This window comes from Narcine bancroftii, chromosome 1, assembly GCF_036971445.1.
Source record: "Narcine bancroftii isolate sNarBan1 chromosome 1, sNarBan1.hap1, whole genome shotgun sequence".
In the NCBI taxonomy this organism is placed as follows: Eukaryota; Metazoa; Chordata; class Chondrichthyes; order Torpediniformes; family Narcinidae; genus Narcine; species Narcine bancroftii.
The window spans coordinates 405,798,023-405,814,492 of NC_091469.1; the positions used below are offsets into that span (position 1 = coordinate 405,798,023).

The window sequence follows — 16,470 nt, forward strand, 5'->3', positions numbered from 1 at the left end:
TCCTAAAATGTATGCTCTTTGGCCACATGGTTAAAAACCACCAAGGTTTCACTGCTGGAAATGCCTTGGCAGCTCCAAGAGAAGGACATGCTATTGATTGCCAACAAATTTTCTGGGCTTAAAATCTTGGCATTCTTTCATAGATCATTCATTTTAGGTTCCATTTGTAGCTATAAAGTTCTCATATTTACAAATTTAAGGAATAGAAGAAAGAGAAGGCCACTTACCTAAAACAAAACCCGCTTTATCGTCATCAAGGTCATCGAGGTTTGACCTGCCCTTCAGGAATTGGTTGCATTGAAGAAAGTGCAGAAGGAGTTTTATCCATGTTCCCTGGATGAATCAGTGGGCAGAGACAGTATTTAGAAGAATCAGAGGAGATTTCTTTGAAATGTAAATTTATCAAAGGGTTGACAGGTTAGATGCCAGAAGGTCATTCCAAATTGTAGGATATAGATTATTGCAGTTTACAGTATAGATACGGTATAAGTCAGATTGTGTTATTTTTGTCATTTTTCATAAAAGGAAGTTAAGCTCCGAGAAGTTTCACTTCTAAAACTATTCAAGCTGAATAAGACCGAATGGCCAGCCATAACTGTGGGAGTCCTAGCTGCAACTATCAATGGAGGAACTCACCCTGCCTTTTGCATTATATTTGCAAAGATCATTAGTGTAAGTGTGGAAATTTTTAAATCAGTTGCTCAACAATAGATTATAATGATAAATCATAAACCCTTAGCCCCTCAAGATCTATCTCCTGCATCTTGCTTATCTCTTAAAGTCCAATTTAATCTCTCAAAGTTCACTGATTTTGTTTCATTCTCCTAGGTCTTCACTAAAACTGACCCTAATGTGATCAGGAAAGAAGCTGATCTTTATTCCCTCCTGTTCTTTATCATTGGTGTAATTTCGTTTGTTACATATTTCTTACAAGTAAGTATCTCACTACACAAGTAATAAAGCTTTAAGGGAAATAATGTTTCACAATAAAATAATTGTTATACATGCAAAAATAATACAGTAAATGAATGTCTACAAGAAGTGATGGACAACTTCCACAAAGGGAAAGCGTTTATTTGGTGCATTAGATATACTTAAAACTTGTGTGGGGTACACCATTGCATCAACATGCTTGTCCCAAGTCAGGTCATTAAAGATATTTATTCCCAAGAACTTGAAGCTATCTACTCTATCAATTTCAGTGCTGTTGATGTGGTCTCTTCCCTCTCACCTGAAGTCACCTTGGCACCATGCCGGTTGACTTTTAATCTCTTTCCTTTATTTAATCTCATCATTTTTTAAAATTTCAATGTTATTGTTCTTTTTTAAAAAAAAAACTTTCCCAAAACCTTTTTTTTCCCCAAAAGAAAAGGGTTAATCAGAAATCAGGCAACTCTGCCAGATCCGTCTCCTGAACGTTGAAGGCAAAATCATCTTTAGTGTGGTGGCTCATAGGCTGCCAAGATATCTGCAAAGGAACTATCTGATCGATAAATCAATCCAGAAAGCAGGGATCTCAAGCTTCTCTGGCTATCTGGAACATGCTTGCACTATCTGGCATCAGATCAAGGTGACCAAGAAGGAGGGAACAGATCTGCATGTGGTGTTCCTGGACCTCTCCAATGCCTTTGGCTGTGTCCCTCATAACCTCCTCAAGACTGCTTTTGACTTCTTTGGGGTTCTAGTGGCCCTCACAAGCCTTGTCATAACCTACTTCCAGATGTACAGATATGTTTGAAAACAGCAGACTACACCACAGCTTGTCAATATCTGGAGATGGGAATCATGGCAGATTGTACCATCTCCCTGCTAGGCCTTCACCATGGCCATAGAGATGATCATTAGTACATCTCGATGGGTAGTCAGAGGGCAGCACATAAAATCTGCTATCAGAGCATATATAGACAATCTCAAAACACTGACCACAACCAAGCCATGGTACGCCTGTTGAGGAAGCTTCAAGAGAGCATCAAGCAGGTTTGGTTGAAGATCAGGTCAAGCAAATTCAGAGCATCTCCATGGTCAAGAGGAAGCTGATAAATCAACACTTCTTCATGGGCAATGAGACGATTCCAACAGTCTTTGAGAAACCAGTGATAAACTTAAGTCAGTGGCATAACACATCCCTCAAAGATAGAGCAGATACATCAGTGGCCTTAAGAGCATCAACAGAACCCTATTCCCTGGCAAGTTGAAGCTTTGGTGAATACAGTTTGGGCTATTTCCACACCTTGTGTGGCCACTAACCCTGTATGAGATTCCAGTCTCAAGCATGGAAAAGATGGAGAGACTGATCAACTCATACATAAGAAAGTGGCTTGATCTTCCCAGATTCCTCAGCAGCAAAGGGCTCTACAGCAAATGGGTCCTAGAGCTACCCATTTCCAGTCTTTCAGAGGAGTATAAGTGCACCAAAATAAGACTAGAGATGATATTAACAGGGGTGAGTGATCCATTTGTATCTCAGGCTGGCGTCATCCTGGATGAAATGGATTCCATCAGAAGCAACTAAGCAAGCAAAGGTGGCACTCAAGCATAGGGATGTCATGGGACAAGTGCAGCAAGGGAGGAATGGTCTTTGTCTAGGGGCCAGTACACTAGCCTGGAATAAGGCTTCTCCATCTCAGAGATGCTGCCTTGTGATGGAGGAGATACGTTGGCAGGAAGCGGCAGAAAAGTACACAAAGGTCATCACTCAGGCAAAGCAACGGCAATGGATGAGATGGGAGGGTGTGGAGAAAAGGACAATCTCTTGGAAAGAGCTGTGGGAGATGGAGACATTCAGAGTGAGCTTCACCATCAGGGCTGCATACGATGTCTTGCTATCTACCATGAATTTCAGCCAGTGGCATGGAAAAGACCACACATGCTCTCTCTGCCTGATCTCAGTAACACTAAAACATATTTTGGTTGGCTGCAAGACCAGCCTCATTCAAGGCTGATACACCTGGTGTCACAACCAGGTGCTAAGGTGTATTGAAGCAATGATGGAAAATGATCCTAAGGAACTGTTGAGCAGGCTAAGGGAGACCATAGTAAAATTGACCCCTAAACCACCATTGCCGGAGTCTGATCTTGATGTGGTGATTTTGGCTTGACCCTCATCTTCCTGGACAAAGGCTGTTAATGGCCAGTGGAATGAAGGGGGAGGTAGAGTGCTTACACTCATCTGCTAATTTTCCATCATTGCTTCAATACAATGCTCTGTACATGAGCTTCGCAGATGAAGCTTGGAGGTCCTCCTTTGGAGTTGTTCTAATGCCCAGTAATACCCAGGGCAGCTCATCAGCCAGTTCAGGCCCTCTAACTGAGCCATCAAGGCTGACTTGAGATGTCGATGAAATCTTTCTACCATTCCATTAGCCTGGGGATGATACGTATTCATATTATGAGTTGTTGTACTGAGCAAGCAAGTCAAGTCCATCCACAGCAAGGAAGTAAATTCTGGTCCTCTATCTGAAGTAACATACACCAGTAAAACAAAACGAGAGATCCAGGAGCTGAGAAACACCTGAGCGCAAGTGTTTGCAGTAGCATCTACCATAGACACGGCCTCAGGCCACTGTGTAAATCTGTCTATAAAAAGATAATGGTATCCTCATGAAACAGGAAGTGGACCAACAATGTCCACATGGACATGAGCAAAACACTGAATAACTGCCGGGAAGGACTGCACTGGTGAATTGGTACACCACTGAACTTTTGCTTTCTGGCAGGCAATGCAGGATCTCGCCATTTGTGCAACGTCTTTTTTAAGACTGTGCCACACAAACCTGTCCAAAACCATTTGAATGGTCAATCTAATTGATTGATGTGAGAGACCATGCACAGAGTCAAATACTGGGTGTGGCTGTCCCATTGATATATCACAGAGGAGTAGTTTGCCATGAAGTCCAAACTGGACATCTTTCAATTACAGGTTCATGTTTGCTGTCGAATAAGCATTCATCTCATAGTCATGTTCTTGGTCTGTGGCCAAAGCTGTGTAGTCAATACCTTGATCTACAGACGAAACCTCGAGTGGAACAGAGATGGAAAGTGCATCAACTACTACATTGTGTTTTCCAGAAATATGTAGTATTTTTGTGGAAAATTCTGAAATGATTGATAACTGCCATTGTTGTCGAGTTGACCAGGGGTCTGCAAACTTGGAAAATGCAAATGTTAAGGGCTTGTAGTTGGTGTACACAGTAAAATCTCTGCCCTCCAATAAATAACAGAAGTGTTGTATAGACAAGTAAATGGCCAAAAGCTCAGTATCAAAAGCATTGTATTTCTTTTCTGCTTCATGAAGACGGTGGCTGAAGAATGCTAACAGATTCCATTGCCCATTGATATATTGATGAAGTGCATCTCCTACAGCCATACTGGAAGCATCTGTAGAAAGGGCAGTGGCTGCATTTAAATCTGGGTAGTTGAGCCTAGTGGCATGAGCCAGCAAATCTTTCATCTACAAGAAGGCATTGTTTCCTTCTTCAGTTCAATGGATGGTTCTGGCGTTTCTGGACAGTAAATCGAAAAGAGACTTCATGATATGAGCTGCTCCCAGAAGAAACCACAGTAAAAATTTACCATTCCCAACAATTCCTGCAGGCTTTTAACCATAGCAGGTCTTGAGCACTTGGTAATGGCCTGAACTTTGGATGGCTGTGGAGTCATGCCTTGCTGAGTAATCCTATACCCCAAGAGGTCAATAATTTCTTGTCCAAAAACATATTTATCTGGATTTATGGTCAGTCCAAAGTTTTGAAGATGAATAAAAAGTGTACAGTGATGTTCCAAATGTTCTTCCTTAGTCCCACTGGCCACTAAAATGTTATCGAGGTAAATAAAGACATTGGTCATACCACATCCTAAAGCATCCATCACCTGTTGAAATGACTGAGCAGCATTTTTTAATCTGATGGGGTAATTATTGCAGTTTTTGGAAAGTCTTCTGGCATTACTGGTACATGGTGATAGACACACACCATCTATTATGGAGAAGATCTTTGCTTCATGTAAATTAGCCAAGAAATCCTGAATATGAGGTATCGGATAATGATCCGGGATGGTGGTGTTGTTAAACCACTTGTAATCTCCATGTGGTCGCCAACCTCCATTGTGTTTCAGGACCATACGTAATGGAGATGCTCATGGACTGTCGGGTCTACGAATTATGTCTAGTTCCTCCATCTTGGCAAACTCTTCCTTAACTAAATGCAGCTTCTCTGGAGGCAAGTGGCACACTTTAGCATGGATAGGAGAGCCCTTAGTACAAATGTGGTGAGTATCACCGTGCTTTGCAGTGAAGGCAGAAAATTGTAAAGTAGTAATCTCAGGGAAATCTTCCAACAGCTTGGAGAATTCATCCACTGGTTTACTTTCATTTTGAAGGCGCAGAGCAGGGGTATAGGCATCTGTCAGAGGAATAGTCTGAAAAGTAGTTCCATCTATTAGCCAACACCCTTTTGAGTTGATGAGGAATGAAGGAGCCCAAAGAAAATCTGCACCAAGCAAAGGTTGGGATACTGCTATTATAATAAATGGCCAAGTGTAGAGATGATTCTCGAACTTAACATTTATCTTCCTGGTGCTAAAGGTCGGAATGTTGGAACTCTTAACTGCTTGTAGTTGCAGGTCCAGGGTAGGATGGCATGTGTCAAAACAGATGGGTGGAAATATACTACTTTTGAACCCGTGTCCATCAGAAATTTTCGCTGGGACAACAGGTTTCTCGCTAACAGCTGCAGCCCTTACTGGCAGTTGGCCTGGGTGTTTCCCGGAAACTATCCGGGTGGAAGGCACTTGCGGGCATTTACTCCCCACACATTGGCTTGGCTTCGCGGACGAAGATTTATGGAGGGGGTAAATGTCCACGTCAGCTGCAGGCTCGTTTGTGGTTGACAAGTCCGATGCAGGACAGGCAGACACGGTTGCAGGGGAAAATTGGTTGGTTGGGGTTGGGTGTTGGGTTTTTCCTCCTTTGCCTTTTGTCAGTGAGGTGGGCTCTGCAGTCTTCTTCAAAGGAGGTTGCTGCCCGCCGAACTGTGAGGCGCCAAGATGCACGGTTTGAGGCGATATCAGCCCACTGGCGGTGGTCAATGTGGCAGGCACCATGAGATTTCTTTAGGCAGTCCTTGTACCTTTTCTTTGGTGCACCTCTGTCACAGTAGCCAGTGGAGAGCTCACCATATAACACGTTCTTGGGAAGGTGATGGTCCTTCATTCTGGAGACGTGACCCACCCAGCGCAGCTGGATCTTCAGCAGCGTGGACTCGATGCTGTCGACCTCTGCCATCTCGAGTACTTCGACGTTAGGGATGAAAGCGCTCCAATGAATGTTGAGGATGGAGCGGAGACAACGCTGGTGGAAGCGTTCTAGGAGCCGTAGGTGATGCCGGTAGAGGACCCATGATTCGGAGCCGAACAAGAGTGTGGGTATGACAACGGCTCTGTATACGCTTATCTTTGTGAGGATTTTCAGTTGATTGTTTTTCCAGACTCTTTTGTGTAGTCTTCCAAAGGCGCTATTTGCCTTGGCGAGTCTGTTGTCTATCTTGTCTGTGATAATAACACTAAGATGAGGTGTCCACAGACTGCTTGGGGTGTTGGCTGCTTGTAGGGAGTGATGTGCTAACAGCACTAGAGTGTGACACGGTGTCAATATTGAAGGGGTTGTTTGTGTAGACTTGTCTTTCGTTGCTGTGCTTTTTAGCCAGCCATAAAATGTCTGTCTCCATCACTACAGCCCTTGGGTCTTCAAATGAACACTTGAATAACAAGAGCCTAATATCATCTGGCATTCACTCTAAAAAGAGCTGCACAAATAACATATTGGGACTTTGCCAGCTGCCAGGAACAGCATTTCATCCGTTAGTTCTGAAGGAGCGTGGTCTCCCAACCAATCAAAATATAATAGTTTGACTGCCCTTTCCCTATGGGACATACCATATACATGTAATAAAAGTGCTTTTAAAGTGTTATACTTGCTGGTATATGTTGGATCCTGTAGGAAGTCACTGACCCTCTTAGTGACAGCTTGGTCCAGGGCACTGACAAGATGGTAATAATGAGTGGTGTCCAACTCGACTTTGCAAAGGTGAAATTGTGCTTCAGCCTGTTGGAACCACAGTTCAGACTCAGCTGTCCAGAAAGGTGGTAGCTTCACAGCAACAGCTGCAGAGTCCATGTTTGTCCAAAAATACATTTTTGGACTCATCGGTGTCACTAACTGTGGCCACTGGAATCACAATGGACACAACAAAATAACCACACAAGGCATTTCTGAAGTGAATCAAATGGATTTATTCTTCATCACCTGTGCAACCTTTTAAAAGCCCGAATCACACGCTCAACTTCTGTTGACATCATCAGGCATGGTTCGATGCTTTCTGGGAGTTGTAGTGCTGCCATAGCGCCACTATGCACTCATTATTGTCAGACATTTTGTTTTCTAATTGCCAATGAAATAGTCAATCAAACACTGCAGGCAGTGAAACATTTTGCCAATTGATATCCAAAACAGTTGTCAATTGGAGAAGTTCGAATGCTTAAAACTGCTATCACTTTATGTATTGTGTGTGCCTGGTTTTCTGTAAATACTCCAGGGTACACCAGCATCAAAAATCTAGGCTATTATTTCACCATTGTTCATGTCACATTAATGCATCATTAGGTCCTCGAGCCTAGAAATACCTACAATATTTGGTTGGACACACTTCACACCTCAGCCAGATTGATCCTCAGTCTATATGTGAAATGTTCAAGCACAAAATAGGCATTTATCCTTAGTCATGTGCAACAAGGTTATGCGTGCATACAGCATTCCTCTGCTGGAATTTGGTTCAAATGTCAACAGAACTTAATATTTGAATGGTGCGCAGAGTAAGGTAAAAACATCATGAGATGGGACCGGAGAAGGAGTCACCCAGTACTAAGGAGTAACAGAATGCAGATGTGACCTTGTACACTCAAGATAAGCTTGGCACTAACAAGAATGATGTGCAGCAGACTAACAGAGAAGGGTAGCAACAGTTTATTCATTGGACAATGTAATGGTATGATCATTTACTAAGTACGTATCCTGAGGTATAAAAAAAACACCACTTCCTGATAACGGCAGAATGCGCCTTCTCCAACTAACACTGTTAGTTGCAAGTGTTACAATCCGGCAATAAAGAACAAAGAACCTTGATTTCGACTCAGTCTGGTGTTTGACTCACTCATTCATGAACAAAGCACACCTAACAGCAGCCATTTCTATATTTCACATTAAGCACGTTATTATGTACAAATGGTGTAAAATTCAAGAAATATGAAAAAAATGAATGGTGCTTTGCATTCTGTCCTGTATGGAAAGGTCAGTCTTCATTGATTTAAATAAATACTGCCGGTAGATATGTTGTACTGATACCAATTCCAATCCAGGCAGCATTAAACAAACTATTTAAAATATGGAGTTCTGGTAATTGTCATTCTCTTTGTAGCAGTATTATTAATAAATATGTTGTATGAATGCAGAGCTTAAATAATGTCATACTTGCACCTTAAAATGTAAGAAATGCAGCCCCACTCCTGTCATTTCATTAATTAAGAATTTTCAACAACTTTTCAGAGTTTTTCTTTTTGGTAATTATAAATGGGTTTGTATTGTTATCTTCAGGGCTTTATGTTTGGGAAATCTGGAGAGACCCTCACAATGAAACTAAGACACATGGCATTCAAGGCAATGTTACGTCAGGTAAGTAAATATGACAAATGCATTTGTTAGTCCTGGAACCTATCAAATACATAATTGCAAAGAAGAAAGAACATGGAGAAGAAGGAAAAGAAATCTTGGCAAGAAGGTGGTTCCTTACCTTCATCTTCTGGTTGAGAAAGAAATTGTAATTACGACCCATTGATGGGCGCAGCTAAAGGACACAAAAGGGATGAAAGCTGTGGCTAATTATAATTTATGTCTTTATTATGATAAATCTCCTCAGCACCTCTCCAGTGCAATCACATCCTTTCAAAAGTGTGGTGACTAGAACTGCACATAATACTTCATCTGTGGTCTAACCATTGTTTTATAACTTTGTATCATAACCTTCTTGCTCTTAGATTCTGTGCCCAAGAGAATAAATGTAAATATTCTGCATCCCTTCTTAACCATTGTGTTGTCTGCAATGTCATCAAGATCCCTTTGTCTTAGCATTCCTTACCTCAGAGCCTATCTACACTCCACACTGTCACCCCTTATGCAGGGTCCCAACATGAAACATTGGCCATTCCTTCGGTTCCACAGGTAATGTTTGATGCACTAAATTGATCCAGCAGTTTGCCATTTGCTCCAGATTCCAGTCTCTGTAGTCTTTTAAGTCTCTGTTCCTCAATACTTCCTCACATTCATTGTATATTTCCCATACTTCTAGTCCTCCAAGATTTATCCATCTTTGTTTATGAAAAAAATGTTTAAAACTAACTCTTTAGTTGTAATTTGTTTCCATCTTCAACCTTTCTGATTGTCCAAGTATAATATCCTTCTCCAATGAGTCTTGTTTCCATTCTGTAATGTTCTATGGTTCTAAAATGGATACTGTATAGGTGAGAAGTATTTAAGAACTTCACCTACATCCTTGAGTTCCTTGGACACCTTTGTGCCCTTTCCCAGTTTATCTTCTCAACTTTGATCTGAAATGCTTTGGTATCTTGCTTAAATTTATTTCCTGGCCCCCTTAGCCATCCTAACTAAATACCGCTAATACTTTCTATGTTTTGCAGGTCCTCTCCTGTTTAAGTTCTCTAAACATTTCAAAAACAACCATTTTTTATTCAACCCTTGACATCCAGAAGAGTTACCAGAGCTTGTTGATTGGACCTTTCACCCTTCCACGATTACATTAACCGAAACCTATTGCTTTTATATTTTTTAATAACTCCATAATTTGGTAACAGTTTTATTCAACAGTAATTCCATTGAATGTATCACTCAGAAGAAATAGAGATCTAATTAGAAGTTATATATTTTATGGGAAGACAAAACAGCAAAAGTCTCCATAAAAGAATGTTGAGACATTTGTGTTAATGAAGTGAAAACAATGGTGTCTGGAGGACACAGAATACAGATTAACAGCCACCAGCCATATTACATTAGGTGACATACAGCTAATGAAAAGCTTTCCAACAATATTTTTGGGATACTTTCCTGGAATTTCATTGCCAGTCCAAAGTGTTAAGTAGGCTTCTCACTGATGATCTTGCATTTTATTCTGCCTTCAATAAGCTGCCACTATTATTTGGCATGTATAGCTGATACTGTCAAAGGAGATGAATTTCCAGGCAGTGTATCAAATATGACTGTTGTATACTGAAAAGGAACATACACAAATACAGCAAGATTGTTGACTATAGGGAAACAATTAAAAAATTCACAATTTACAGTAAAATTCCCATTACCTGCCACCTGCGGGGATCACGGATATCGGATATACAAATTTTCTGGTGTCTAACTAATACACCTGCATTAAGAATACACCATTTAAAAGATTAAAGAGAGTGCAAAATGTAAAGTAATTTGAAAAAAAAATCTATATTGCAGTGTTTAATTATGTAAAGTTCACTTTAATCAAATAATTCCCATTACACAAAATCTTAATTCGAATCCCGGTCGCTGGTACTGTAATAATTTTGCAGTACTGTAACTGCTACACTGACCATTTCACCATTATAATTAACCCCCTCCCCCAAGTTTACAGATAAAGCCTTACTAATATGCTTAATACAAATAAAAATAAAGACCTTTACTAGGCAGAAACGGGAGACACTTTGGGAGAGTTGCCCCAGCCACGAGTGGGACCAGCCAGCTCTTCATTCAGATGGCATAGACAGGCCCTCGGTGCAACTGACTGACTTCCACAAAAGTGTCCTGGTCAGACCTTTAGTCAAGCCGACTCACCTCCATGCAAGTGTCCCACTCAAGCTCTCGGTGCACCGTCCTCACGCTGACAACCCAGCTTACCTCCGCACAAGGTTCTCAGTAATGCCCTCGGCACCCTATCCACGTGCTAACAATCTGGTTCACCTCCACGCAAGTTGCGACAGCAAAAAGAATGTGCATGTATTGCCCATTCAGTAGGGCGAACCTGTGCACGTCCAACAAAGTCTCAACACTCCACTATGGGGTCCATCCATCCAGTCACATTTATCTATCGATCTATTTATTTATGTCCTATCTTTTTTGCCAGTTGTTTTAGTTTCCACTTGATTGAATGTCAGATAATGGAAATTTTACTGCATTTTGAATTTGACATTCAATATATTTTCATTGGATGTTAACTGTCCTGCACCAACTATTCTGTGAGAGTTTCATTTTGGAGATCGACTTCTCCCATATTGTCTGCCTCTCTCTCTCTTTCTCTTTCTAGGAGATTGCTTGGTTTGATGATAAGAAAAACAACACCGGAGCTCTAACTACAAGACTAGCAACAGAGGCATCATTTGTACAAACAGTGAGTAATGCATCTTTTAGCTGCATCGGATTTCTAAATCATGGGCTTCCAATGTTATTGAGATAATGATGAAAAATTGCTATCCCATTCGTTCCTGATTTTAACAAACAAAAGATAGATTTGATACAAATCCAAGAAGGTGCATCTTTCTGACGAAGTGCAACAGGAGTGGGGGGCGTGGCAAGATGGCGTAAGGATCAGACGTGCCTTCCAGTCCTCTCCTGACTCTATCTTATTGTTTTGTCTAGAAATGCCCGTTAAAATTCTTTAAAAGTTTAGATAACTTCAGTGCTGTTAATTTAACTTATGATGGTACAATTGGTGGAAAAGAGCAAAAAAAAACGACAACAGATAATCAAAAAACTACATTTTCCAAAAGTTCAAGTTTTGGAGTCTACCTACAGGAAAGACATCGAGAGTCAGCCTGAAATGGATCCCAGGAGAAAGGTATAGCTTTCGGATGTAGAGTTCAATATTACATCGGTAGAGCCCTCTAAAGAGGGCGCCAAACAGCCTTTAGAACAAAGAGTTACTCAGGTTCGCACAAGTGCAGTAGCATCTGAAGGCAATGTTATGAATGAACCACTTGTAGTAACATCAGTTGAAGTACCGGCTGGGGAAAGGCATTTGTCAACTGTAGCGGTGGCACTGCAAACTGCACCTCTTGAGATAAAAGAACCTATGATGTACTGGGAGAAATTAACACATTATGGACTGGGGAAAATCCCGGCCGGCGTCCTCCAGTCATTGCTGGAGAGGCTGTGGCTGGGGTTTCCACACGCAGCTATACTACAAGGAAGGCAACTGGAATGAAGGAAGCAACAGAAGACCCTTTGGTTATGCAGAAGAAGCAGGAATCTGTTGAGCCAGAATCTCTTCCAATTGAAAAGATTCTTGTGAATCTTGAATCTAAATTATCTTATACAATGCAGGGATTATCTAAGATTATGACTGAACTTGGTACTAGGTTCAATACTCTGATGGAAATAAATTCTCAACAGATGGCTGAGTTTGGAGCTTTTAAGCTTGAAGTGAGAGATAAATTTAATTCGTGTGAAGAAGATATAGACGAAATACGAGATCAAGTTTCAGATGTGACCAAAATGGTCGAAGACTTACAAACTCAAAATAAAAATTTGGTGAAAAAGATTGATTATTTGGAAAACCAATCCAGATTGAACAATATAAAGATTATTGGTTTGCCGGAAGGAATGGAGGGACCAGACCCAAGAAAAATTTTTACTGAATGGATTCCGCAGGTGCTGGGTCAAGAACATTTCCCGGAAGGTATAATACTGGAACGTGCTCACAGAGCCTTACGTAGAAGACCTATTTCAGGTCAAAGTCCAAGACCTGTTTTGGTTCGTTGCTTGAATTATTACGACAGAGAAATAATTTTACGAGTGGCTATTAGAAATGCACAACAGAGAAAATCACCCTTGATGATTCAAAATAATCGAGTTTTCTTCTATGCGGATTTGAGTCAAGAAGTTATGTTCCAATGACGGGAATTCAACTCTGCTAAAGAGTTGTTGTGGAAGAAAGGTTATAAGGCAACCTTTAGATATCCAGCTGTTTTGAAGGTTTTACAAGATGGTTACCAACCAAAGTTCTTTGATTCTCCAAAGGAAACTATAGCATTTGCTCAAGAGCTCCCAATAACTCAGTTTCAACAGAGACATAGTCCGCCGCGATCTCTAAGGAGACAAGAGATGGAAGAAAAGAGCTGTGCTCCAAGAAGGAATGGTTGTAATGGTGACTTGGCAGTTGGAGCTGATTAAAAGAAGAGTTGTTTTTTTTTTCTAATGTTTTTTTTTAAAAAAAGGAATATTAAATAATGATGATGTTAGTTTAAGATGAAGTGAGAGTTGGGGGAGAGAACTGGATGGGCACTATTTCCTGAAAGTCATCTGCTACGTGTGAGTTATCTCTCACCCATTTTTTTTTTGGGAGTTACCGCATTGCGTGGTTTAGACGGGAGGGGGTATTTTTAACCTCCTACCCATTTTTTTTTTCCTTTTTTTTGTATTATTAGATTAAAGAGTGAAGGGTTTTTTTTGTGTTTATAAAAAAAAAGCATAAGAAAGTATTTGATTGTTTAAAAAAACTAAAAATTGATGTGGTTTTTTTTGTAAAGTTTATTCAGTAGATAAGGAATATTTGAAATTTAAATGTGAATGGGATGGATAAGTTTTTTTTAATATTTTTTCTTTAACTTTAAGGTGAAAGGAGTGGTAATTCTGGTGTATATTATTTTGCTATTTTAGTTATAGAACGAAGGGAACAATGGTGAAAGTTATAAATTGAATTGTACAATTCTTAATGAGGCTTGAATTTTGTTTGTGGTTTATGCTCCATTTGTTGAAGATATAGATTTCGTTGTAGATGTGTTTTTATTATTTGGATATCTGAATTTTAATGTAATGATTGGGGATATTTAAATGTGGTATTGGAGCTTTTATTGGATAATTATTCAAGAGTAAAAGGGAAAAATGGTGGAAGAGTACTAAAATTGAATTGTACAATGTTTAATGAGGTTTGAATTTTGTTTTAAGATGGTGGTTTATGTGACTAATATGATGATAGATGTGAAATTAGTTGATATTTGGTGAAGGTTTATCTCTATAGAGAAAGTTATTTTTTCATCTTTTTTTCTCATGCTACAATTTTTTTTAAAGAATTGATTATTGTTTAAGAATTTTTGATAAACAATGTTACTAACTTTACTAATTTTTTATATTAAGTTTGAGTTAAATATATGTTTCATCTTAACTCTGTTTGTTAAATATATGCATTTAAGTTTGATTTAAATATGTTTTTTAAGTCTGATATCTTAGTATTAATTACTTTTCTTTTTGTTAGTATTTTAATCGGTTATGTTTTTGTATTTTTTTTGTAAGTGGTTTTTTTCTCACATATATTATTAACTTTATTAATTCTTCACTCTTTATTTTGGGGGGAAAGGGGGGTTGGACTAATTTGAGTTGGGTTATTAATGTGTAATAATTATTGGGGAGCGTATAGTTTATTTAGATTACTGATACTGTATTGTAATTTTATTATTTTGTTCTTAATTTTTTTAATGTAATTCTATATGTTATTCATGTTATAAAATCTTAAATAAAGTTTAAAAAAAAATAAGAGCAACAGGACCCTCTGCATACCATTTTCCCTCTCACTCTCGACATATCATTTTCTCTTGTACTCAACACCGTTTAGACCTCACCTGACAAATCTTCCCCCATACTGATTCTTCTCCAATGTAATGATGCTGTTCTTTCCTCACAAGCCATAATTCCAACTATGTTCTTCCATGAGAGTCTCTCTGTTCCCACTACCCAAAGCCAAGTTCTCTGGCCTTCCTCAGCATGATGGATTCTTCTTCTCCCCTCCCCTATTCTTGTCCTCCACTCTACAAAAACTCAACTCCTCACACACTAAAGATCTCTTCCTGCATTTTCCTGATGCCACCAGCCAATCGATCAACTGCAAGATAACAAATAGAGGCATTTGGACCTCTGCATTACTGCCTTTGATATGTCCCTCATAAATGTGAGGAACACTTTCTAGTTTGTGACCCTATGGGACTAGGGTTCTGCTACCTTAAAATTTTAAAGAAGCCTAATTTATGCAGATAAGCTGAATAATGAGCAAACATGTAATCAGAGCATGAATGGAATTTTATTAATGTGACCAATGAATTAAAGAAATCAGTCCAGGAACCATGTGCAAAACTCTTAACTCTGCCTTAATGTGAAAAGAACTTTCCTTTGCTAAATACTATTGCTTTTCTTTGATAAATTACCCTTCTTTGGTTGCATGAATTCAAAGTCCTGACTGCTGGCGACTAGCATCAAATCACACGAAGCAGAATGCAGATAAAATGCTAGTTTTAATAGGCTAATATATACAGCTAGGTCTTGAGGTCTTGCCTCTGTGCAAGCCTGGGCCTCAATGAGGGGGGTTGGTCTCCACCGGTTTATATTTGCAAGGTCACCAGGTGAGCCATCTGGTGACCTAGTGGTGTAATAACATTCCACCACACTCACCATTATCTTTGAGGCTTCACCCCTTCACCACTTCACAAAAATGGCTGCATAAAACGAGGAACTGTTGAATTTGGGCCTTGATGGGATTTATGGGTCTGCAGTGTGTGCTTTTTTTTCATACCATACTACTTCAACAAGTTCAGCCCTGCATCCTGTCCTCTGTGCCTCCTGTGCTTAGAATTGGTTGAGTTCTTCCTCTACTATTCGCTACTTCCTGACTCTCACCTTTTTACCAGTTCCATTCAGCTGTATTCAGAGAGTGGACTCTCAATCTATTCCTCAGGCAGAACATCCAGCCATGTTGCTGCAGAGATGGAAGTGAGGCTTGAGAGAAATCTGCCCTTTTTGACTGCATATGTCTTGTGAGGGATTATAAGGGGTGTAGTGTGCAGATGATTTTCAATTTTGTTTGAATGATAATGAAAATCACATGACTTTTGTAGGATCTGCCTCGTTCTGACCTAATTGAAAGCACTGACAAGGAAATCAATATTGTCTTAATGATTAATAAGCTAAATAGGTCAGTCAAATAGTGAACTAAGAGTTGCCTTCAATAGCCCTGAAAAAAGGCAAAAGGATCAAAATATCTAAATTGCTGTCTGCATTATATTAAATTAAATCTTGCACACATTCCTTAAAGCTGCCCAACATTTTTGAAAGTTAGTCTGACATGCCATTACATACTCTATTGCAGAAAAGGAATACCAGACAGGCAAATTAATAATTAAAAGGAAGTGCATAAAATCTCCTGGAAAAAAATATGACATGCTCACTGCTTCATGGGAACATCTGGCCAATGACCATTTCAAGTGGAAAAGATGTGTTCAGTATGTTATTGAGAACCTGAAATCTATGAATTGGAAGCCCTGCATAAATGACACTGGTTCATCTATTTATCCTGCCAGACATTTCCTGCTGCTTTTGTGAGAGGTCTGCAGATCCCCATTTAC

The 16,470-nt window shown here is 39.7% G+C and overlaps 1 protein-coding gene across 14 annotated transcripts in view; it reads left to right on the forward strand.

Annotated features, from left to right (window-relative positions):
- LOC138751511 (ATP-dependent translocase ABCB1-like) overlaps positions 1-16,470 on the forward strand; it is a 135,685-nt gene that overhangs the window by 84,412 nt on the left and 34,803 nt on the right. For all 14 annotated transcript variants that reach the window (XM_069913846.1, XM_069913855.1, XM_069913851.1 and 11 more), the window contains 4 exons: positions 526-672; positions 829-933; positions 8,645-8,722; positions 11,388-11,471. In XM_069913846.1, the coding sequence (XP_069769947.1) occupies positions 526-672; positions 829-933; positions 8,645-8,722; positions 11,388-11,471 (414 nt within the window). The remainder of the gene's footprint in view (positions 1-525; positions 673-828; positions 934-8,644; positions 8,723-11,387; positions 11,472-16,470) is intronic.